The sequence below is a fragment of the Lepidochelys olivacea genome (assembly GCF_965140295.1).
Source record: "Lepidochelys olivacea isolate rLepOli2 genome assembly, chromosome: 16".
In the NCBI taxonomy this organism is placed as follows: Eukaryota; Metazoa; Chordata; order Testudines; family Cheloniidae; genus Lepidochelys; species Lepidochelys olivacea.
In genome coordinates, this window is record NC_140426.1 from 21,764,322 (window position 1) to 21,788,861 (window position 24,540).

Consider the following 24,540-nt stretch of genomic DNA (forward strand, 5'->3'; position numbering starts at 1 on the left):
CCTGGCTTGTCTGAAGATGAGCCTCTCCCTTCAGTGGTTGTAACAAATTAGAATGTATATATCTTCAATACCATTTCCTTCAAAAAAACCAAAAAACAAAATCACTGCCAGCTGACACCTGCAGCCCCGATGCTCCTGAGCAACCTCTTGCCATTATTTGTCAAGAAAACATAGAAATAGAGGCAGGTTTTTATGCTGTAAGATGGCACTGAAGTACTGTCATGATGAAGGCCCCACAATGTGGGTAGTCTGACAGCACATTGTTTTCAGATCAGCCTCACACTAAGTCTTCACAAGCATATCTTAGAAGGCATATGCTACGCGTACAGTTTGTACGCAGCAGGAAGCACAGGGTTACAGAAGCTCCAACCAGTTTTTCTCCACCCAGAGGGTTTGTGCTGAGGTCCTGGGGCTGGGGGGAGGTTCTGACAGCCCTGCATGAGGCTGTTCAGGAGTTTAGCCTGTAGAACAAAAGCAGGGAGAGGTGCTGATCCAAAGCTGTGTGACGCTGCATTAACTGCAGGAGTATCGAGTTATGTGAATCCTCTGGACTCTTTAAAATCAGGTGGCTGTTGAATTGTCATCACTGTTACAAGTCTCGAGTTGTGTGGGAAGAACAACAAAAATAGTTCTGTAAAGGAGCAGTCAAAATGATTTGTGTGCATGCTTAAAATCCTCCAACTATTGCTGGACTGCCCCTCCCATCACGTGCTTAGAGCTGGGGCCTAGGAGCCAGGACTCCTGGGTTCTATTCCTTGCTTTGTCCACTTGAGACACCTAGGGCTTGACTCTTTTTTGAAGGGCCGAGTACCCACAATTACCATTGAAGTCAATGGACACCCAAAACTTGAGGCTCCATTTGGGAAAGTGTCATAATGGTCTATCCCATCAATCGCAGGCACACCTGCTATGGTTCTACACCAAAAAAGGGACAAGAATTCTATCTGCATTCCGGCACAAAGGTGTTGGTGTGTTGATAAGGCTGCTGTTAAAGGTATCAAGGCTTAAGCTGAAAGGCTGTTATAACTCCAGTAGTGTGGGGCGGTTGTTGATTTTTTAAATGAAAGCATTAGTTCTGTTTATTATCTCAACCCTCCCATCCCTGAAGATCCCTGTCATATAATGTTGGACCTAGAAAGAGGAGAACCTACTTCAGAAGCTGTCGTTTTCCCACATGGCTGTTAATGCAAGTTTCTTACTGAAGAGATTGTACATTCTAGATAGTGCCAGTGAATTCCTGTAATACGTCTCATCAGTGGAACCTTATAACCATTAAATAAAGAAGCCTCAACTGCTTCTCAGAGGTATTGCGTGGTACAGATGGGGAAATTGAGGCGCAGCGAGACTAAGTTATTCAGCAAGTCAGTGGGGATGTGAGGTACTTCCAGCCACTGTTTTTTTTTTTTTTCCCCTTGTGGCTTCCTCTTTTTTTCTTTTCTCAGATAAATGCTGTTACCCACTGGTTTCACCCTTCTTCTTTTTACTTCGAGTCATCTGTGTTGCAGACGGACTATTTAGGGAGGCTGCCATGCCGCTGGGTTTGCTGGGAGATTGGGCGCAAAGATCATTGCCATGCTGAGCCAGTGAGAGAAGGAGAGGAGAGCCTGTGAGAAGAGGAAACACTTGATGTGCAGGGCCACGTTGGTCCATGTGACACAGAACGACTGGTAATTATGGAAATCTGGATCCAGTTTTCATCTAGCGGGAAGAGTGGGGTGTGTATCGACTGGGCAATGCATTTCTACTTCTCTTACCTGGCTGGGAACTGGGACTGGCCCCACTAGTGGGCAGAGCAGTCTGTGTGCTGGGGTAGCAGAATGTTTAGGGATGGGTCAGGCAGGCTGCTGAAGTCAATCCCACTAGCTTTACCTAGTGTCGATCATGTAGTATCTATGCGTTGAAGTCAGTGAGTTTTGCCTGTGTGGGAACAGAGTAAGACTTGTAGAATTTAGCCCACTATGAGAGGGGAAGCTATATATATCCCAGGCTCTACAGAGCTGCTGCTGTCAGGAATGATGCAGTTTTCCCCCAAACAAGGGAAACACTCCTGGATTTGTAGGTGGCTGGCAGCCACTCTGGGCCACTGGCTATTGCAACAAATCCTGTTCTGATCTGAGCACTGCAATCAAATGCCTGGGTTAGAACCTAGGCGCCCATTTTGGTGCAGCATTTGGCCCCAAATGGGCAAAACAAAGAATGGGGATAAGAGAAAATGTGTTAGTGTTTTGTTACAGACAAAGCCATCGTTAGGTCAGAGAGGTCTTGACGCAGCGTCAGGTTATTTCGCGTTATTTTCTCTAAACGGGAAGAGTGAACCTGGCCCAAGTGTGCATTCCTTGTATCAAAATGTGATTTGCTAATCAAGGAGTAATGCAGATCTAACTGTAGGCTACAACTTCTGTAATGTGGCTTCTGCATCTTGATGACTACAGTCCCTGAATGGCTCCCTGATTCCTCGAATCAGCGTTTAGCCTAGTTGAGCTGACACTGGAAAATTCCAGTCTGGTTTCATTTTGGTATGTGGGTGTATCGGAAAGATTGCACTGGGGAGGAAGCATTATGGGAAAGAAATCTCAAAGTGCAGCTGCTGCTTAGGGTGGATGTGATAAGTTCCTGCAAAAGTGACACACAGGAGGCTCTCTGCAGTGACACAATGCTCTGTTGACCAGCTCAGGCAGTGATGTTTCAAAGCAATGTGCATGGTGCATGTAAACGTTGCTAGGGTTATCCAGAGCTTGTGACTTGCACGTGCAATGTGTCCGGCACTGCTTATGGTTTGCAACGTTCTGTGTAAGTTGCAAGATCGTGTATAGTTGTGGGTTTTGCACATTCTCTTCCTTTGCAAATGCAAATTAGACACAATTAAAAATATTAGCTCTTGGTAGTTACAGTTAACTGCAATTTAAGAGCATAGATGTGGAGGGTTCTTCCCCCTCGAACCTTTCAAACAGGTTCACTCTAATGTTCTATCCCTGTTGCCTGAGGGGCTGTACAGCACCCTCTCCTTAGATCTCTGGTTTCAAGCAGGTAATAGCTGTCTGTTGTGTGATGGTTCCTTGTTTATGCTCCACCCTTGCACGTGTGGGTCACTAGATTAGGTTTGGGCCCAATCCCAAGCGGTGCTGAGTACGTGTGACCCTAGGTAATGTTGGTGGGACATGTAGGTTCTCCCTTGGTATAGCCTGTTGGGAATCCATATGCAATTTGAGTTCCTGGTGTCCTCAGCATCCACGCAGGAGCTTCTGGTCTTCAGTGCTACTGACCCAGGGTGCACGCTAAGTGGTTTCACTTCCCTCCTGTAATGACTCGGGAGATGGCCGGTTGAAGGGCACTCACCAGAATTTCATCACCTCTTCAGCAGTGGTGCCAGCCCTGCCAGCTGCTGAAGGAGCTTGGGATGTAGTACTTGCACAAGCTGGCATTTCTGTACATGAAGTGCCCCATGACCCGATCTGTTCATGCAAAGGGGGGTGCATGTATTTTTTGCGTACAGAGTTACAGGCTGCTGTGGGAGACGTGGTCGTCCCTTATGGTGAATGAGCGTGTTCCTAGTCCTCAGGTTGATGGTGTTGGGCCACCTGCTATCCTTGCTGCTCATCCCGAGCTGCTCTGAGGCTTATGGTGTGGCTTTCAGACAAGAAGACCTGGCCTGCCAGTATTTCTTGCTCTCCGCCATGTCGGAGCAGGAAGATGATGAAATGTGCTGGAATAACTTGGAGAACTTCCGGGTGAAGCTGATCTCCGTGATAGACCCCTCCAGAATAACGCCTTATCTCCGCCAGTGCAAAGTGATTAACCATGATGACGAAGAGCAAGTGCTTAACGACCCCAGCCTGGTCGTCCGGAAACGGAAAGTAGGTGGGTACTGAGCAGCTTCCGACTCCACGTGTTTGTGTGGGTGGCCTGCCTCTGGGGTGATACACTGGAATGAAAATGCCATGGTGTCAGTTGCTTCTGCAGGCCACATGGTGTTACCATCAACCCATGTAGTGCAATTCTGGGAACCATGCTTTCAAGGTGCATCTTTTCCCAGCCATTTGAGAATGGTTTTCTCTAAATCCAAATAAACAGGTAAATAATTCCTTCTCCTCAAGCTAACATGTGGTGGATTTTCCATCACTGGCAATTTTTAAATCAAGATTGGATTTTATTTAGTGATTTATTTTAAGATCTGCTCTAGTTCAAAAGGAAATTATTTTGGGGAAGTTTTCTGGTCGGTGTTATAGATGAGGTCAGACTAGAGGATCACGGTGATCCCTACAGGCCTTAAAAAGCTCTGAATCTAGGATAAACTATTCCTGTATCTCAGGTTCAGAGGGACTCTGGCAACATTAGAAAGAAAAATTAGCCTGTATTACTAGGAGTCCCTGGGGTTATTCAATCTGAGAACATTACAAATCAAAGGTAATTTTCACCACTTATTCTATTTTACAATAACCCCTAGCTCTTTTGTGACTGTTTTCATCAGTAGACCTCAGTGCTTTAGTATTGTTACCCCCATTTTACAGATGGGGAAACTGAGGCACGGAAAGGGGAAGTGACTTGCCCAGGGTTACCCAGCAGGCCAGAGATGGGAACAGAATTGAGGGCTCTGGCGTCTCAGCCCAGTGTCTTAGCTTCTAGGTCATGCTGAATCACTGTTAGACCTCTGGAGGCTACTACAATCTAAACAACTGAATCAGGATTGAGATCCTGTGATATTAGGTGCTGCGCAGACACAGCCCCTGCCCAAAGAGTTTACAGTCTCAGAACAGTTGAGTTTCAGACATTGTGGGCCATGAAGTGAGGCCGGTTGCTTTCCCTTGGATAGTGAGTTACGCTTTCCAGTTCTCCTTCGCCACCATGGTAAGGAGCCGAGATTGGAAAGGCTTATTGTGGACTCCTCCTTTGCCTCCGTCCAGCTGAGTGTAGAATTCTTCTCTGCAGGATATTGACTAGCACACGCTTTGCTGCTGTTTAGGTTTCCAGCATTGCAGGGCGTGTTTAACTTCAGAATGACACAATGAGAGAGACTTGACTGTGAAAGCATCTCTGGTCCTATTAGACTTTAGAATTCCAACTTTAAAAGCTGGTGACAGACTTCTTGCTTCTCTTGCTCTCACTGTGGTCCCGCTTGTAGCAGGAGACGGAGGCTCGGTCCCGCTGACCTCAAGAGTGGAGCAGAGGCTCCAGCACTTCATGGCAGGTACCTTGCCCCTTGCAGGATCAGGACATCTGTGCCAGAAGTGGGGCCCACCTAACCATTGCCTCTTCTTGAATTTGAGACCAAAGCTGCCCAGAGTTATAGGAACTGCCATGGCTGTTTCATTCAAGCCTGCCTGCTCCTCCTCCTCCCTAGCCTTCAGCAAGGGATTGCTTCTCTTGCAGCACCTGCTGTTCGCAACACTAAAGTAGGAGCAGGGGCCTAGGGGCAAACCCTGCAGCTGTTGCTCAGTTAAATTGCCCCTTAAAGCCAGTGAGAGAGTTGCCTGGGCCACGCCTGCAGGGTTTGACACCAAGGACTCTTGTCTGCTCCTGCCTACAGAGGAACGCAAGTACCAGCCATCTCTGGAAGTTCAGGGAACGTGTGTTACTCTGACATGCTATGTTGCAGTAAGTGCCTTTGTTTCTGTATTGCAGGCGTCCTCCTGGATATACTTCAGAGGACAGGCCAGAAAGGTTTTGAGGCCTTTCTTGAGAGCCTAGAGCTTTACTACCCACTGTTATATATGAAAGTAACCGGCAAGGAGCCCAGCAGGGTCTTTTCGATGATTATAGGTAACGTTTTGCTTCGTTCCCACAATGGTCTCTTTATTTGATGCTGCTTTGCAGCTAGAGGAGACCTCAAATTCCACACCCAGTTAAATCCCTGGTGGCTCATGTGGGCAGAGCCCCAGCCAGCCTTTGACTGGGCCACTGGCTTGAAAGCTCTTCAGCGAGGGTCAGACTAACCTTCATGAGCAGCCGCCCAATACTAAGGCCCCGATCCTGCAGTCAGATTCCTGCGGGGAGAGCTCTGTGGAAGCCAAGGACTCCCGGGCCTCCCCACCCAGATCAGACTGTAGGTTGGAGACTAAAACACAATGCTGTGTTAGGAGCTACATCGCCACCCTCTCCCAGGGACTTCCAGTGCTGCTCCGTGTATCAGAAGGAAGAGCAGATGCTAGATCAGGGGTGGGCTGTCTCTCCCCAAACAGCCAGCCCCCACCCCCATCCGCCCCCTTCCACTTCCTGCTCCCTGACTGCCCCCCCTCAGAACACCTGACCCATCCCACCCCCACCCCCACCCCCCCCGTTCCCTGACCGTCCCCACCCCCTTACCATGCCGGAGCCAGCCACACCACTACGTTGCCCGGCAGGAGCAGCAGGCCAGAGCGTGAGGCTGCGGGGGAGGGGAACAGCAGGGGCGGGGCCAGGGGCTAGCCTCCCCGGCTGGGAAGTCAGGGGCTGGGCAGGACGGTTCCGTGGGCCGGATGTGGCCTGCAGGCTGTAGTTTGCCCACCTCTGTGCTAGATAATGGCCCGGTTCCCCCTCATGGACTGTTCAGCCATGGTGTAAGGAGACAGAATTCCCCATGAAATCACCAGGAGGTGCCCCCACTGAACATGGCTCCCAGAGTGGCCGAAGCCTGAGGCACTGTTCTGGAGCACCTGGCATGTCCACAGGCCACTGATGGTACAGGGCGAGGTGGGTCATTGCTCATTCTGGCTCTGGCCAGCTGTATGTCAGCATGACTGTACTGGGTGTGATCGTGCTGGCCATGGGGCTGGCTCGAGGGCCGGGGGAAGAAAAACTGCCGTGGCACTGACCTGTGGGTGTTGAGTACATGCACCATGGACTGGACAGCACTCGTTTGGAGGTTTTGTGATCCTGACTCATGATCAGGGACCTTTCTGCCTGGGACTGGGGACTGGGCCCCAGCTAAGTGGGGCGGGGACCATGTTGTGTGAGGGTCTCTGTTGCGCAGACACCGCGGGGGAATCGGGCCTGAGCCAGCTCCTGATGAACGAGATCATGAAGCTGCAGAGCGCCGTGCAGGAGGAGAGGAGGAAGGCTCAGGAGCTCAACATGTGGCTCCATGCCAAGGAGGATGCGATCAAGGAGATGCGGGTGAGGGACAGTGTGCTGCGGAAGCACCAGGAGAGGGCCCAGAAGATGAAGGAGGAGAGGGACAACTTGGCCAAGGAGCTGCGGAAATGTAAGGATGAGAACTACGACCTGGCCATGAGCTACGCCAAGCAGAGCGAGGAGAAGAACACAGCCCTGATGAAGAACCGGGATTTGCAGCTAGAGGTCGGTGCCTTGCCTGCTCTCCTTCCTCCCTCGTGCACCCCACCAGGGATTGGAGAGCTGAGCACAGTCAGGCCTTAGCGACTGCACGCTATAGTCAGATGGGCACCTCCCTTCTGCACCGTGTGCCAGGAGTCCTGAATGTGCTGCGCAGGACTAATGCATTAAAGGGGATTTTTGACACTTGGTGCTGCAGGCCTGGCTTTCCCCCTACGGCAACAAGGGTGCACGCAATGCAGACAGCATCATGCAGTTAGGCTTGCAAATTAGCACCATCAGCCCAGATGCTAGTGGCTGCGTGGGCCCTAGAAAATGAACAGGGTCTCCCCTATGTAGGGATGGGAGAGCCTGGCAGGGCTGTCCCTGCAACTTGGCTTGTTAGCTCAGATCAAACGTTGCAGCAGCTGGGGACAGATTGCAGTGCTGCTGCCATGTATCTTACGTGTGGGTAGGCAGGTACCATGTGCTGTGGGCAGAGAGAGGACTCTGCCTCAGGACTGTGCTGCATTCCCAGGGGTGGGGAAGGCATTCTCCTTGTGTTTCTTGCTGGAGGATGGGACTAAAACCATGCCACTACAAAGATGTCCTAGAATATCAGGGTTGGAAGGGACCTCGGGAGGTCATCTAGTCCAACCCCCTGCTCGAAGCAGGACCGATCCCTAAATGGCCCCCCTCAAGGATTGAGCTCACAACCCTGGGTTTAGCAGGCCAATGCTCAAACCACTGAGCTATCCCTCCTGGTGAGGCCTGACCAGCTCCAAATCCCCCTCCTCCCCTGCAGATTGACCATCTGAGGCACAGCCTAATGAAGGCCGAGGACGACTGTAAACTGGAGAGGAAGCACACGATGAAACTGAAGCACGCCATTGAGCAGCGGCCAAGCCACGAAGTGGTGTGGGAGATCCAGCGGGAGAAGGAGCTGCTGCTGGCCAAGAATCAAGAGCTGGAGAACACGCTCCAGGTCTGAGGAGGGCGGGCGTTGGGCCTCTGGGACTGGTTGGGGTAGCAAGTCTGCCTTGCTAACGCAGGCTTCTCCAAGGGGGTTGGTGTCAGGGCCCCCTCTTGGTGAGGCCAGGGAGCTTGGCGGGGTGAGAGCCATGGGTTAGAGTGGAGTGTGCTCATGGGTGCGTTGTGACAGAGGGACCCCCTGAGCGGTGGTGGTGGGTTATACAGTGTGTAAAGGTTGACAGCAGCTAGATGGGCTGAGGGGAGAGATATGAGCAGCCATGGTGGCAGAGGAGTACAGCATTGGAGAGAACAGCTAGGCCTGAGGCTCAGAAGGGTTTAAATCAAGGGCCCCAGACTTGCCCAACTCACTCTGCACCTTCCCCTAAACTGGCTGCCATGACAGCGAGATCCGAGGCTGGATGGGGGGACTGATCATGCCTGGCACTTTTTGTGTTCTGCAGGGCTGCACGGGAGCCTGCGGATCCCACCTGCTTGGCAGGAAATGGAGCAGAGCGCAGACGCCTTCATCTGTAACATGGAGGGAACAGCGGCCTGTGGGAAGAACAGATCCTGGCACATGATGCCCTGTGTTGCTCAGAGCAGCACTTGCTAGGATTCTCGCTCTCCAGGCGACTCCCCTCCATCTCACAGATGAGGGCAGGCTGGTGCTGCATCGGAGAGCGTGTTGCTCATCTCTGCTTTAACCTGGAGGCAGGGTGGAGGCCACGGGGGTGGTGGAAGGGCAGTGAGAATTGGCCATTAGTGCTGTTAGACTCAGGAAGGGGACAGTGCCTCCTGACCCCTGGCTTTCCTAGCCAGTTAGGCCACCCCTCATTGTAGCCCTCTGCCCCTTCCTCCTGGAGGTCGCCAAGGAAGGGAACTTGGAGAAGAACAGCCTCTATGTCCAGGCTCTGGAGGCTGATCGGAGACGGGCACTCGGGGAGCATCAGGAGCTGGTGAACACCATCTACAGCCTGCGCAAGGCACTCCGGCAAGCGGAGGATCTCCGGGACAAAGTACAAAGTCTGGTGGGAGCGGGGAGAGATGGAGTAAACTCCTCATGGGAACGTGTGTGCCATGAAAGCCACTCTTCCCTGTGGAGCAGAGCAGCACCTGGGCAACTAGCGCTGCAGCTTGGCTTCTGGCTCAGATCAAATGTTGCAGCAGTTTAATGAGAGACATGCTCCGACGGGTACTCCTCTGCTCTGGTACTGACTCTCTGTGTTGGGAAAGACTTGGCCCCTCTCTGCCTCACGTATAAGATGGGGTTGATGACACTGATCCACCTGGATCACCAGGAGAACTGATCAGTTACTGTTTGCAAAGTGCTTACATCGGCCACACATCTCCTTTGCCTGTTTACACTACAAGCCACAGGTGTTTCAAGAGTGAAGTGAGCTTCTGTGCTTTCCTTGCAGCACGCGGAGGAGAAGGAGGTGCTGGAGCTGCAGTGCATGTCCCTGAGGAAGGACTCCTGGATGTACAAGGATCGCATCGAGGCCATCTTGAAGCAGATAGAAGAAGTGGCTGCAGAAAGAGATCAGGTGATAAAACCTACTGTTTGGAGCACAGCTACCAAAGATAATGGAAGGTGTAAGCTCAGGCACCAGGTCAGTGACACACTTTGCCCTCCCGCTTTCTGCACCAGGCGCTGCTGACCCGAGAACAGTTCCATATGCAATACTCCAAGAGCCTGGTCGACAAAGACGCATACCGCAAAGAGATCCGGGAGCTGGGGGAGAGGTGCGATGAGATGCAGCTACAGCTGTTCCAGAAGGAGGGCCAGTTACTAGCTGCTGAGGCCAAGCTGAAAAAGTTGCACCTGGAGCCACCCACGCTGGTATGTCTGCAGGAATACACAGCTACATGCAGGTACTGTGCTATGGGCAGGGGAAGAGGCCGGTGAGCCCTGGCTGTGGGTGTTCCACTGACTTCATACACTGACACTGTCTGTAGTTGGGATCAGCCTCGATTCAGCAATTAATGGCTGTGCTTAGACAAGGGAAGCTGGAATTCGCCACAGTAGAGCTCACCCTGGTTTCCAGCGTAAGTAATCTCCGACAGTGCAAACGCATCCCTTCCTTGTTTGCATTTGGGGCTGTCCCTGGTGCATCAAGGCCAACTGCTGGTGACTGAAGCCCAGGAAGGACAAGTCTTGAGCCATTGGGGTGAAATCGGGGTGGGGGCGGGGGAAGATGTACCATAACTGTTCCTAAACCCCGAATGAAAACAATGCCCTAATATCCTAGTCTCGTGGGTGCCTTCTGTTTGAGCCAGTAGGGGCAGGTAAGAGGGAGGAAATCCCTGCGTCTTCGTTCCTAGATTTCGTTCCGTTTTACGTGCCATCGTTGCTGCTGTCTCACTGTGGAGTGGGGTCTGCATACAGATCCCTGACTGGCTTGTTTTCTTACAATTCCAGACTTCTGACCTAGATGACACCTCGCCCAGGAGCTCCCAAGAGGTGAGGAAGGTGGCTAGCTGGCTTTAGTCTGACCTCCTTATGGAAGGTCTTTGGGTTCCCCAGCTCTGCTCAAAGGCTCCTTAGCAGATAACCTGCAGCCAGCTTCTGTTTGTGCTCGAGTGGCACGAAGCACCCGAAAAAAACCACCCCAGCGTAACCAGCCAATGGAGGATGCCCCCGTGCAGACAAACCTCTAGGAGGTGTAGATCCTGCCATAGCAGGTCTTCCCCCTTTGCAGCTGCCAGAAGAGTGTGTGTATCTGGGGGGAGACGAGGACACTACTCCAGCCATCCCTGTGAGCAGGAACCAGGATTAGAGTAGTACCAAGGCTGCTCTGCTTTTATACTGGAGACCAGCCCGGTGGCTGGGTGGCATCAGGTTTGAGAGGATGTGTGCACCCATCCTGAGACTCATCCAAGCACATCTGGGCTGCAGCTCAAGATTCTGGGCCAAGATTTGTAGCTCTGTGAGTGTAACTTTAAATGCTTGGGATACAAATAAAAGGCCCAGTTCTGCAGCCCTGAATCGTGTGGGGAGCCCCACTGACTCTGAGCAGATGACACAAGTCTCTGAGGATGCGTTGAGACCGCCTTTCCAGCATGGTCCTTAGCATGGCCAGATTGCTTCAGCTGCCGTGAGGCAGCCGCATTCAGCGGTAGGTGATGAGCCTGATGTGGGACAAAAGGTGCCATACACACAATAGAAGTATTATCCTATGGTGTGGGGTAGTGTTTTCACTGGAGAATTGGCTTCATTCATGCATAGCACTTGTATCTACAGGCATGTCACTAAGGTGATATTGGGTAGGATGGGTCGGCTGCCTTGCAACTCTCGCTAGACTGGAAAGAGAAACTTGTGGAATCCTGGGGCTCTGTTTGTTTTTATTATTTGTCTTTTTTGTGGGAGATGAGGAGAGGAAAATGAGTATTGCTATTTCCCCAGATTAGACCTATTTCTTTTTGTCCCAAAGCTCTCTTTCCATGGAAACCTAGATGAGGACGCGCAGCTGTCTGATAAAAGTAAGACTTTTTGTTTAATTTCTGCTTGGAGACATTGGAGCAGTATTCCCGAGACCATATGCCTGGTGGTTAAAGCAGGCAGCTGGGAGTTGGGAACTCCTGGGTTCTGCCACTGGCTCTGCTGTGTGGTCTTGGGGCATCACTGGGGCCTGAATTCTCAAAAGTAATTAATGTTTTTTGGGGCCCCAATTTGGGACATGCTTAAAGGATCTGATTCTCCCAGGGTGGGTTCTCAGCACTTTGTGAAAGTCAACCCATAGAAGGTGTCTCAACTTTGTACCCCAAAATGGAGGTGTCTGGAACCCCTGGTCATCTCCCAAAAGAGATGTCTGTGAAGCCCCTTGCTGAGCACTTAGAGCCTTTTACCTTCATTCTTCTCTTCATTACATGTGATGTGGGAGGATCCTCCAGTGGCTGCATTCTGGAAGGAATATATTGGACTAGCTCAGTATAACAGCACTAGGCAGTACTGTTCCATTTGGTCCAAAAGTCTCATTAATAAGAGATTGCCAGTGTATTGATGCCCCTAGGAAAGCTTGGAGATGTGCAGGGCCTGACTTCTCAAAGATGTGGAGGACTCTCTGTCCCCAGTGAAGTTAAGGAGTACTGCAGGCACTTGGCATCTATGAAAATCAAACACTACATGACTCTCCTGGGCTCTCTCTGCTAGTCAGGACAGATCTGAGAACAGAACCCAGGTGTCCTGACTCCACTTTAACTGGACCGTGCACCTTTCTCCATGCTCTTTGTTGGGTTGCTTTTTTCCTTAAATTAATTTATTTTCACTTGGTTTTGACAAAAGCAGAACTAGCTAATGAACACACTATCCCCGGTTCTGCTTTTGAGGAGTCCCAAGTGGAAATGACTCATCACTGAGGAAGACTTGACAGGCTATGCTGAGGGTTTGAACTACACTTCCAAAAAGCTCTATCTAAAAAAGTATAGAGAAGGAAACTGCCAGCATGGGAGCGTCTTCCTGTTTTAACTTCTGAGGGGCCTGAATATTTTTTTTCACCCATTTTGAGAAGGCAGTTCACTCAAAAGCTTGAGAAACCCTGATCTGACTTTAAGTACCATTCCAGGTTGGTAGCGATCTCTGCTCCTGGATGGATTGCTGTGAGTTCAAGTTCTGCACTCACATGATGAAATTATAGTGTGAACTGCACAATTCTATATAGGGTTGACCTTGCTAGAAAACTAGGCTGTTTTTAACACAACCCTCGAGTGTGTTCTAACTAACATGATATTAAACATGACTTAGCTAGTGTGAACAGTGACAAGTCCATGTTTAATATCATGTTAGGTAATGTGACCTCTCAACTTGTCTTCATTAGAGAACAACCTAAGGGGCTGCTTTGTTGAGGTCCCAGATAGCAAATATCCCACATCTTTTTGAAAAGTTAGGGAAAAACCCCACTGTCCTGAGCAATGGCTAGTAAAATGGCAGCTTGCTCTAGTGGACTGAGGGCAGGACTGAAATCCAGGACCTCCTGAGGTCTGGTTTTCACTCTGCCACTGATTTGCTGTTTAGTTTTGGGCGAGTCACTTCAATTCTGTCTCCTTTTCCCCACCCATCTGTCAGTTGGGGACAGTAATGCAGATTACATTCCAAAGAGGTTGGAAGACTGGCTTAATGTATATGCAGCACCTTGAAAACGTGGCACACTCTGCATGTACCAAGCAATAATCTCCTACGCTAGGTGTGAGCTATTGCCAGTGACACAATGGCCATCGCCCTTCACCTGCATCGGTTACTGTGTTCTCGCTGTCTCACTCGTTAATTCTGCAAAGCGCTTTGGGACACCTGTGGTATGAAATGCACAACGTTTACAAGCAATTTGTTCTATTTCAAGGTTGTAAAACCACAAACCAATGATGTGAAGAAGGATTGGCTTGTGGTGAAGGCCCTGGATGGGGACTTGGGAGATCAGGGATCAATTCCTGGCTCTGCCACGCAATCCCTGGGTAGTCTTGGGCAAATCACTTCATCTCTCTGCGCCTCCGCTCCCTGTTTGTACAAAGGGAGAATCCTTCCTTTGTCTGCCTTGTCTCTATCAGATGGAAAGCTCTTTGGGGCTGGATCTGCTTCTAGAACAGCAGGGCCCCAAGTGCTAATGTAACAGATAATAAATAACAACACCAGTTTGCGACTACACTTGCAGTTTTTCCTTCTCTCTTAGAAGATCTCCCTGAAAATCAGGATCAGCAGCTCAGTGCGTTAGAGAGCATTCAGTGCCTGCAGTCGTCAAATGTAAGTGTCTTTGTGAACTCTCCGCTTCTTGCGACCTCGCTCACGGCGAATAACATTTGCATTTGCGATAGGCTTGCCCAGTTTGGAGGTACCTGGCACTTTCGCAGGGAGAGTTTTGTATTCTCATGACCAAATTCATCCTTCAAATAACAGCAGGGCATCAGTGTCCCTTACATCTCTTCGGGAGTGGTATGGGTGGGAATGGAATCTGCCAATCAACACATCCGCTGCCGCACTGTCAGTCAGGAATGTACTGCTTTCAACTCCTGTTACAAGAATGGGCAGCCTACAGATGCCATCTCCAGCAGGGCACTTTTGGGACTGTTGTTGGTGTTTCTCTCATCCACTTGACCTTAATGTTCGGATGTAGTGGCTGGTCCTGCCTTCTTTGCATAACCTGAACTCCCGTTGTCGTCGTCGATCATCTATATTGCTGTAGTGCCGGATCAGGACCTTTGCCTGTACAGCGCCTCATGCAACACATAGTAACCGCTTGCCCCTGTCCCACAGAGCTTAGACTCTGTGGGTGTCTTGTTGAATAGGATTTGCTGGATCTAATTCAGGAATAATCCACATTAAATTTAAGGGATGATATCGAGCCTCTGATTTTCTAGAATTAGCACTGGCAACACTATTTGGGTTTTTAAGCAATTTCCTATCAACGGGAGTGTTTTTCTTTTCTCATCTACGTCAGCCCTTGCAAATATCTCTCAGCTTCTCCTTTTTCTCCTAACATCGTGTTTCAGCCACTGCTCATTTCTCCCCCTGCTCCCCAAACCTGCTGTAGCTAATTAATGTTCAGCGTTTGTGTTGTCTGGGCACTGGTGTTTGTGATTAAAAGGTCTCCAAAGTAATATTGCTGTTTCTACTCACACTGCTGGGAAGAGAGTGTGAACCTCTGGCTTTACAAATGGATGAATGTGGACATCCCTTCTGTGCCCCAGGAGCTCTGCTGTCATTGCAAAAGGAGATCTTAAGTGGTTTATCTTCTGATTCTGGTGTTTAGGGCTTCACCCTCCAAGCCCTCACTAGGGCAAGTAGCTCCATTGCCTTTGGTGGGATCGGTAGCATGAACACTAATCCGTAAATGATGCAGGAGCGGGCTCCTGTACAACACACAGTGGGTGCTATGAAGAACCAGCCTGCTCAGGAGAGATGAGGGCAGTTCAGCAGTTGGGGAGGGAACGGTGGTGGCATGGATCTTCAGTCCATCAGACGCCTTCAGAATGAGGCCATAGAGTTTTAAGTGTGAGCCAGGGCCGGAGCCTGACTCAGCCATGCACAGGATAATAGGGCCAGGAGTGAATGCAGGAGGCTGTAATGTTCCCTGGGACTTGTGGATGTCAGAAGCTGCCAGCACAAAGCTCGAGTGCTTTCTGAAGGGCAGCAGCACCCAGAGAATGCATTTGGCCATGAAGTTGCTCTCCGCCCATTTACTGGTACAGGCTCATTTTTGAGTGAATTGAGCGCTCATGGAAACCACTGGGAGCACACATCGCGGCACTGCATGGATAGCGGCTGTCCGTGTTCTCCACACCCCCTCCACTGCCCTGCCCATTGTGCCTCTCCTTTGTCCTTCAGAGGCCAACTCCAGAAGTTGAGTCTCGTTGCCCACGTAATTCCTGGCCTCTCTGTAGAGCAAGGCTGGCCCCATCCCCAGCCCGTCCCCAAGCTTCAACTAGACCAGGCCTTTCTTTTCCTTTCCAGGAGGGTGGCCCACCCAATGGAGAGCTGGCTGAGAAGGAGCGGCGGCGGATGAAGGACAGCTTTGAACACTATCGGAGGTGTGGCCTGTGCTCTCAGGACTGCTCTTGCCATATTTGTTTGCATAACCTACTGGTCACTGTGTGTCATGTCCCCTGTTGTGCCTGATCCACGGAGGATGAGAGTTTGTTACTGCCTCCTTTTCTAGCTCAAGCTGTAGGGACTCGTGCATTTAGTCCAGATGTACCGAGCATGTTGGCCAAAATGGAAGCCGTTGCATTGCACTGAAACAAGTGTGGATGTTTTCAGACAAATGTATAACATGGCCTGTGTCATAGGCTGCTTCATGCCATTTCCACAGTAGTTTAACAGAGGGGTACCCAGAGGACATAAGCTGGAGGTGGTCACCTGTGTCATGGGCACTGGATCACAATGCCACTCACTCAGATTTGTAGGGGGTCTATGCAGGGGCTCATGGGCCATAGGGGTCAGGCTGCTGGTGGAGATAAGGGGTTCCTGAGAGGAGAAAATGAGGGTCAGGTGGCAGGGACACATCTATGCCTCCCACCCCAGACTTTTAATGGCACTCTGCAGTCCTGGGGGCACCATGCTTTGGGAACTGCTGGCTTGGTAAGTTTGATCTATTTTACTAGCGCAGGGTTCCATCCTGCTACTGCTGACACCAAAGACCAAGTTCCTATTAATGAGACTCGGGGCAGGTTTGAGCCGTTTCAATCCCCAAAGACGGAGATGGAGGCACTCCGCAGCTTGCAATAATTCTGAAAGGGCCGAGCATCTTGTAAAATACGGATCTTAATTTGCACACTAAATAGAAATGATCCAAAAGAGCTAAATACTGGAGCAGATTACAGGAAACATCTAAAACCATGTTGTATTGTTTCTGTAAGTGGTAGTGTGCTGGGCTCTTACGTAATATTTGTATTCAAGAAGGAACTGAGAGTCTGGAAATTCTCGCGTTCAGTTGTACTGTACTTAAAGGAATATAGGACTGGCTTTACTGCTCTAGACTAAATCCAATAAACTGCTTCTGATCACAGTCTATATTGGATGCTGGAGAAAACCCAGAATACTAATAACAATTGTGGATAATTTATTTGACAAAGTTGCCCCAATGAACAATGTTGATTCAGCCAGTGCTCCCCAGAAGGTACAGGCATGTGTGATACTGTTATCATGGAAGGAGACTTCTTCCTGACCTTCAGCAGGTGATTACTTTGTTTCCCGATGCATGAATGTAGATAGGCCTTCTTAATTTTTACTTTGGCCAGTGTTTGACTGGGTACTAATTGAGTTTTTTGAGTTTGCTGGTTTATGTGTAATTGAGAAGCTTGTTCCTCATGGCATTTTTTTTTTCTCCTAAATGTTTAACCTAACTTACAGGAAGAGGGCATTGCGAAGGGTGCAGAAGGGCAGACACCATGAAGTGGATTGGGAAAACAACACTGGTAGTGACAACACAGATACTGAAGGCTCCTAATAGCATCAGCCCAACCGCAACGGAAATTACAAAAAGTTTGCTGGGGATGTAGTGCAAGAATCTTCCCTTCTGCCCATCCAAGCTGATTGACATTTAAAACTTTTTCTAAACCACCACCATGAACATTTACCAAGTCGAAGGCACTGGACTGGGACGCAGGAGATCTGGACTATATTTCTGCCTCTGCCATAGCACTCCTATGCGACCTTGGCCTAGTCACCTAACTGGTTGACATCTCTGATTCAGAACCCTAATTCTTTTATATATTTAATAGGGATGATGATGATGTCCTTCCACAAGGAGTTTAATTCATTTAGACTCATACGACAATTGCTGTAGCAGAAATTCTTACAATCATGGTGCTATGTTAGTGCATTGTAGTATTCTGTGCAAAAAACAGTCCAAGTAAAAAATATACTTTATTTGCTTCAAAAATGGGCTTAAGTGGTGTGCTAAAAATGTAAGGTATGCTAAAAGTTGTTGCTATAGCAACAGTACACAACAATGGGATATGAAAAACCCACCTACTAGCTTAAGAAAATCTTTCTTATGATTTCCAGAAAAATAACTAAATAAGGGAGAATATAATACCAATTAATGCCTCAATTCCACAATTGCTAGCCCCCTCTGTTAAAAAATAACGAGCCATCCCCTGCTCACCACCAAACAAAATCGTGAGACTTTAATAAATGGATTCCTTTTATTTTATTATTTGTTTCCTGCATTCAGGTTGTTTTTTCTTCCATACCTATGAGGGCTAGAACTTCACTGTCTTGTTTTATGTTTTAAATGAAACCGGAAGAGCTGGGGTGTTACGCATGTTTGGAATGGCAACACTGTGCTCTTGTAACTCCAGCTGTGTGAGCAGGCCTCGGGTGGAGCTCTATGCAGGTGTCATGGCCAGGTACTCCAACACCGGAAGGGCCTAAACCAGAAAACTAACCATATCCAGCAGGGTGCAAAGGGCCTGCCCCTATATCACTAGTAAATATAAAAGCAAACACCCAATAGCATAGGTTTGACCAAAACTAATTTAGCTCCACTCTCTTGAATAGCATTTTTGAATATATAGCAGTTGTTATGTTAAGGGCTTCTAAGGCTCTGTGTAATATCAAAAAGAGAGAGCACTAGTGTGTGGATAGTGACCCCGACTGGTTGTTTATAGGGGTAGATGTCCAATGCTAATAGCAAAGAAGAGAACACACTCTCTTTGCACATGACCTGCTGTCCTTCTGCCCACCTGCAAGTGGACTTATATAGCTTCACCATGTAACAGGTTTTTATTTCTCTTGCCTATTCAGCGGTTGCTAAGGTTTCTCACACTACTCTGACAAGTGGGATGTGAGACCTTACTGGACCCTGGCTTCCTCCTTTAGTGGTAGATAGCAGGCTCAGCGCAAACCTGGGTCCGTGCTCTGCGTGGCCAGAGCCCCGGCTGGCTAGCAAGGGTGCCTCTTTACTTGGCATGGGGACAGTGGGGTAGGTGTGCCACTCGATGGCCCAGCCACCATTGGTGGGGGACAGAGCACCTACGACTCTGAGGGATGGGGGAAGGAGGGATCCCTTCTATCAGATGGATTTTTCTGGGGGAATGGGGACCTTGTATGTTGATTTAAGGCTATAGGGTCTAGAGGAGTAGGGGAGACCCCCCCCAGTTCAGTGGTTGGGGGAGGGGGAGAATGGGCAGGGCCTGCAGTGGGGGGCAGGGACAGGAGTCTCCTGTGTATGATTTTGGGGTCTAGGAGCAGGGCTCCCCCCGGGGGCCCAGCTCGGGGATGTTGGGGAGGGGCCCTACTTCTGATTTTGCAAATAGAAAAGCCCGCCCCCCCAGTAGCCCGGAGGGGGGCAGGACGGGCTCCCCCCGTAGCCCAGTGCGTGGGGACCCCCCCCCCAGTACCCCGGTGGATTGGGTGCACGAGGGCTCCCATATCCCGGGCCCAGCGGGGGCGGGGAGCCAGGCTCGCTGCCCACACCTAAGATGGCGGCCGGAGCGTCGGCGGCCGCCCCATCCGGCAGCCGGAGCGGGCGGGATGCTGCGGGCCGGGCGGAGGCTCGGGGTCCGGCTGGGGTCTGTGTGGCGATGGGCCCCGCCGTCCCGTCCCAGGGCTCGGGCCGCCCCAGGGCCGCGCCCCTGCTGCCCGGAGCCCGCCTGGCCTCGCGGGCTCTGCAGCGCCCCCGGGCCGGGCGGCGCCGTGGGGCGGGTGGAGGCCGCGCACTACCGGCTGGTGTACACCTGCCAGGTGGGGGGGCCTGGGGGCCCCTGAGGAAGGGGAGAGGCTGGGGTGGATGGGTGATGGGGGGCCCTGAGAGTTGGGTGCGAGGGGTACCCCAGTGATTGAGGGCTGAGGACTCGGGACAAGGTAGCTGGGCATATCGCTGTTATCTTTTGGGGGGCAGCTGTGTTGTTTTGGGGCTGGGAGTTGCCGCACGCTTGCAAACGAGGAGGCTCTTAAACCCCATAAAACCATGTTTTGTAGCCCCGCAGCCCCTATTGCAAAAGGGAAGGCGACTAAGGCTAGTGCCCACTAAAACTGCTTCCCCCTTTTAGCTCTTCTTTTAGTATTAATAAAGTGTGCGTGTTTCATTTAATCCCTTGAATGTCTTACTCAAAGCTAACGTGAGATGTCACGTTTTGGGTGAATATTTTTTAATCCGCATCGGGGTTGTTTTAGTTCATAATAATGTTTTGATTATTTGCCATCTGTGCTTTCATAGTAAAATTCAAACCTTTAAATCATATCCAAAATAAACTTAAATACACAGGAGTTGGTCTTTCCTGAGGTTTAAAAACACAAACCAGTACAATCCATGATACCTAAACAACCAAGAATATCAGGTTTGAGAAACTGATCTGTATTCTAGTTTACGTTTAGGAATCCAAACCAGTGTGGTTTTTTAATTAGTCTTTCAGCAAGAGGGTAAGAAAAGATCAGTAAGTCTCAGAAATCAGAATGCATTTGAGACTGTGTTCTTTCCATTGGCCCAAGTTCAAATGGTATAGGAAGGGAGCATACAGCTGGGTAGATCATCTTCTGGGGCTACATGACCGCTTTAGTTGAAGAAATGTTATGGATGGGGGAAAACAAGTCCTTTTTACTGAGATAAACGGTGTCTCTGGTTTTGTTGGGTAGTAATAGAGTTGTGCCTTTTTACAAAATAAACCTATAAAATGTAAGCATCTTGGTCATGGAATAAACTTTGTTTACTTTTTAGGTCTGCAAAACACGGTCAGCAAAAACGATTTCCAAACTAGCGTATCATAATGGCGTGGTGATAGTAAAGTGTCCTGGTTGCAAGAATCATCACGTCATAGCAGATAACCTGGGATGGTTTTCAGATTTGGAGGGGAAAAGGTAAGTGTGTCAGTGACAGCAACCTTCCGCCTTCTGCCCCCTGAAAGGCCATCAAAATGTACCCCAGTCCGGTTTAGCTGGTACACTGGACTTCTGTTTCTTGTAGGCTTTGTAAGTGGTGGTTTAAATGCTCAGGAGAGTTATTGCAGGGGATAATCTCTGATTCAGCCAACTTTCTGAAGCATGTAAGAAGATTCCACTCCCCTGGCCGAGTTTTCTGACCCGTTGCAGATGGGTGGTATAAATAATGGAATCGCCCAACCGAGGCCCACTAAGTGGGATGTAGCCAAAACAGTTAGAAAGTGCATGTTGCACAGATATCACTGTTTCTAGTTGCAATCTTATTGCTGGATGTGATATTCTTTTGTTCTCCATCAGGCCTTATTAAATCATTGCTAGTCTCTGGCTAGCATGTTCAAAGGAGCCTAAAGGAGTTAGGTGCTCAAATCCTGTTGAATTTCAAAGGCTTCCAACTCCCTTCTACTCCTTTGAAAATCCCACCTCTGTCTTAAGTGCAGTTGCCAAATTAGTGATCATATTGGGTGAAAGTTGCCCCTAAAGGCCTGTAATCCCAGTTTCTCCACAGTCACCTGGACTCGCTCTGCTAGGAGAAAATGTTATATTCATCTTCAGAACTTGAATCCCTGCTAATGGTGAAAACAGAATGCAGCTGAGAGCCCCTAAGCCTCAGCTGCAAAATCTAACATCTAGTCTCATGGGCACCTTTGTAATGTTACTAGTGTTTTTTAACTTGTAATTCAGGAACATTGAGGAAATCCTAGCAGCCAAAGGGGAGAAAGTGAGACGTGTGGTTGGCGAGGATGCCTTGGAACTGCTCCCGGAGAGGACTGCAGAGACAGAGTCTCAAAATCACCACACAGAGGGAGAAGGTGGGGGAAGGTCCTCGGAGTCTGGAGGCAAGGGAACAACCTGATCAACAGAGTTCCCTCTGCTCTGCACTTGGCAGAGAAAGACTTTGCCATTTCTCTCCCCCTTTCAACTTTGTGTTTTTTTATTTTTAAATAAATTCAAGATCAGGGAAGCCTTGGCCTCTGGTTTATTCCTGTCTTTGTACTGTGCAGCTTCATCTTTGACCAGTCACATGGGAGTTGTTTTTTATAGCTGGAATCTTCATGTTCTCACTGTAGCATGTAGTGGTGATTTTAAAACCAGCCTTATTTCTTAAATGACACTAGGAATCCTGCTTTGTTCTCTTGTTCCACGCCTGGAACCAGTAGGTCTTCATTAACTTGTTTGGGCCCAGAGGGGGAAAGCACTAAATTAGTGAGTTTTAGCAGTGTTTTGCTGTTCTCATCTGCTATCTGCATATATTAAGGTTAGTTCCTCAGGTGGTATAAATCAGCATGGCTGAATGGAGAGAGATTGACTAGTACCAGCTGCCGAGCTGGGCTCTTAATGGAATTGGAGCTTGCATAGCCAGTGAGATTCTGTAGCAGGGAAGTATGCCCCCAGATCTCTCTGCTGCTTAGCAGGGTGGCTGTTCTGCCTCTTGTTTCCCCACCTTGGTTTCTTTCTTGCATCCACTATTAACTTTAGGCAGCTTGGTAAATCATCTGCCAGAGGTGGCTGGTACTTGGGGTCTGATTCCTCTGAGGATGAATGTTTGGTCTGTAGAAGGCACTTTCTTGTAGGGAAAATGCAGCCTGTGGCGTGGGTTGTTTGGCTGTAATTATCTGAGAAGGATTTTGCACCCTTCCTGCCAAGGGGCTGCTGCAGTCAGGCTGTAGACCCCTACTCTGCCTTCCCTCATCTCCATTCCAGCCACAAGAACCAGCAAATGGGTGAGTGACAAACCAGAGGTTTCTGCTTTACAGGCACTGGAACTGCAGTTAGTCTACCTCGGTTCTGCACCAGGGCCTTCTGGCAGGATGGGTGTGTGCACATACAAGCTAGAGGGATGATGTTTAGTCAGCCACGGCTAAGATCTCCATTGTGGTCTGCACCAGGCATGATGGGGGTAGCCAGAAAGTAGTTGCGCTGTCCTGGACACAACCTCTCCAGGTCATGCACAAACTTTCATCCTTTCATAATCCGTCAGCAACACGCACTGCTTTCCTGTGCTGCCCTGGGCATGTCTCGAACGCTGGGCTGGTGCCCAAGTGCTCCTGAGTTCTAATTTGGGCTCTGCCACCGTTGCTACATGGTGTTGGGCAAATCACTTCACCTTTCTACCTCAATTGTCCCCTGGTGCAAAATGGGGATTAGGAAATCTAATTCCGTTCCTCAGGGGGTGTTCTGAGGATTAATTAAAGTTTGTAAAGTGCTGAGGAGATGAGTCCTAAGTCTGAAGAGTGTTCCTAGAGCCACTTGGCAAACACTGTCGAGGTGCTTATTAATTTTATTATGGGATGTTAAAATCAACCACAGTAAAAACTAAAAGGCTAGCAGGATGACCTAATGCACAATGTTATTTCAATGATGCGTCTTGCAGCAGAATGGTCCTATCAGATTGTCTTTGGGAAAGACGGATTGACACCCTTTATTCTGGGGGAGGGAGGAAGAAAACGGACTAGGCCCTGAGGTGTAGTGGCCTTTCTTGCTGAAGTGTAATAAAGAGAACCCGAGTCCTTATCTGCGCTTAAATATCTGTCTCTTTAGGTTCTTATATGGCCTTGCCAGAGTATGTGAGCACCTCACATATATTCATGAACTCGGTGCCATTCATCTGAAGCTCTCATAGTACTTTAGAAATGTTAATTTAGCCACCAAACAGCTCTGGGTGGAAGGCTAGGAGTGTCTTCATGCTTACAAAAAGAAAAGGAGTACTTGTGGCACCTTAGAGACTAACCAATTTATTTGAGCATAAGCTTTCGTGAGCTACAGCTCACTTCATCGGATGCATTCAGTGGAAAATACAGTGAGGAGATTTATATACACACAGACCATGAAAAAAATGGGTGTTTATCACAACAAAAGGTTTTCTCTCCAGGTTAGTCTCTAAGGTGCCACAAGTAGGGAGAAAACCTGGATTTGTGCTGGAAATGGCCCATCTTGATTATCATATACATTGTAAGGAGAGTGATCACTTTAGATAAGCTATTACCAGCAGGAGAGTGGGGTGGGGGGAGAGAAAACCTTTTGTTGTGATAAACACCCATTTTTTTCATGGTCTGTGTGTATAAAAACATCTTCTGTATTTTCCACTGAATGCATCCGATGAAGTGAGCTGTAGCTCACGAAAGCTTATGCTCAAATAAATTGGTTAGTCTCTAAGGTGCCACAAGTCCTCCTTTTCTTTTTGAGATTCCATTGTGACAGATGCTTTAGAAATGAATGTAATAATATATATACCTCTCCTTGAGCACTGCGAGCTCGGTGCTGTTTTGGTAATCATGAACTTGCAAACTTATCTTTAAGAAGTCTCTCTTACCGGTCCGTTTATACACTAATTAAGGACAATGGGATTACACTACTCAATGGGCCATGTGGCAAGGGAGCGATATAGGGAACCCGCTCTTTAAATGATACTGTTCACCTAAGGTAGCAACGAACAAGGGGGAGAAGGCTGGAGAGCTGCCGAGGATTCACAGCCAATGGGGGATAAACACCTCTGAAAATCAGGCCACAAGTTGTTTGTTATTATTTAGTCACAGACCAAAACTCCACTGTGCTAGGCGCTGTACAAACACAGAACAGAAAGGTGATCCCTGCTCAAAGGGGCTCACTCTTGCAAGATCCACAGCAATGTTTCTGTAGGGTCTTCCACGCTGTCCATGTATTGGATTGGATTTGAATGACCTATTTTAAGAACACCCTGGAAAGGGATGTATTTATCTGCATGATGGAGAAGTCTAGTTGGGAAACAAATCCACTGTTGTCTGAAGCAAAACTGCTGAAAAGTCTAAATTGGAATTTCTAGTGCTATTGTATATTTTGCTTTTCTCCCTCTGTTTCCCCCCATCCCTTATATGAATAATACTTGGCACTTTGAATCTTCAGAGATAACTGTTTCCTTCGCCCCTGTGAAGCGGGTTAGTTTATTTGCATTTTGTTATAGGAGAGAGCGGCCCAAAGTC

At 49.0% G+C, this 24,540-nt stretch overlaps 3 protein-coding genes across 6 annotated transcripts in view; all 3 read left to right on the forward strand.

Moving 5' to 3' along the window:
* The window catches only part of SNAPC4 (small nuclear RNA activating complex polypeptide 4), a 32,447-nt gene extending 30,840 nt beyond the window's left edge, over positions 1–1,607 (forward strand). Inside the window, exon 24 of the mRNA XM_084650419.1 lies at positions 1,506–1,607. The gene's annotated coding sequence lies outside the window, so the exon portion shown is untranslated. The remainder of the gene's footprint in view (positions 1–1,505) is intronic.
* CARD9 (caspase recruitment domain family member 9) lies at positions 1,529–17,858 on the forward strand. 4 transcript variants are annotated; one of them, XM_084650425.1, is made up of 13 exons: positions 1,529–1,667; positions 3,635–3,858; positions 5,620–5,757; positions 6,947–7,272; positions 8,051–8,230; positions 9,081–9,233; positions 9,636–9,761; positions 9,866–10,057; positions 10,637–10,678; positions 11,649–11,697; positions 13,878–13,948; positions 15,656–15,732; positions 17,054–17,858. In XM_084650425.1, the coding sequence occupies exons 2-13, from the start codon at positions 3,675–3,677 to the stop codon at positions 17,148–17,150; spliced, it is 1,635 nt and encodes a 544-aa protein (XP_084506551.1). In that variant the 5' UTR covers positions 1,529–1,667; positions 3,635–3,674; the 3' UTR covers positions 17,151–17,858. The 4 variants fall into 4 exon arrangements, with proteins under 4 accessions (XP_084506551.1, XP_084506549.1, XP_084506548.1 ...); XM_084650423.1 differs by having other exon boundaries at positions 1,533–1,667; positions 3,553–3,858; XM_084650422.1 differs by having other exon boundaries at positions 1,581–1,667; positions 3,560–3,858.
* Positions 17,859–19,165: 1,307 nt separating this feature from the next.
* Positions 19,166–21,545, forward strand: DNLZ (DNL-type zinc finger). The gene is made up of 3 exons (XM_084649776.1): positions 19,166–19,390; positions 20,364–20,503; positions 21,266–21,545. Exons 1-3 carry the CDS (start codon positions 19,181–19,183, stop codon positions 21,435–21,437), a joined length of 522 nt encoding a protein of 173 aa, XP_084505902.1. The 5' UTR covers positions 19,166–19,180; the 3' UTR covers positions 21,438–21,545.
* The last annotated feature ends 2,995 nt before the right edge of the window (positions 21,546–24,540 follow it).

What these genes read in the sequence shown, in the direction of transcription:
- CARD9 (XM_084650422.1), top strand. Translation starts at nt 1,627, where the DNA reads ATGTGCAGGGCCACGTTGGTCCATGTGACACAGAACGACTG. An exon ending in ACCTGGAGCCACCCACGCTG is followed by an intron (nt 10,058 to 10,636) that starts GTATGTCTGCAG and finishes TTACAATTCCAG; the next exon opens with ACTTCTGACCTAGATGACAC. An exon ending in CGCGCAGCTGTCTGATAAAA is followed by an intron (nt 11,698 to 13,877) that starts GTAAGACTTTTT and finishes CTTCTCTCTTAG; the next exon opens with AAGATCTCCCTGAAAATCAG.
- DNLZ (XM_084649776.1), top strand. Translation starts at nt 19,181, where the DNA reads ATGCTGCGGGCCGGGCGGAGGCTCGGGGTCCGGCTGGGGTCTGTGTGG. An exon ending in GGCTGGTGTACACCTGCCAG is followed by an intron (nt 19,391 to 20,363) that starts GTGGGGGGGCCT and finishes TTTACTTTTTAG; the next exon opens with GTCTGCAAAACACGGTCAGC. An exon ending in TCAGATTTGGAGGGGAAAAG is followed by an intron (nt 20,504 to 21,265) that starts GTAAGTGTGTCA and finishes CTTGTAATTCAG; the next exon opens with GAACATTGAGGAAATCCTAG.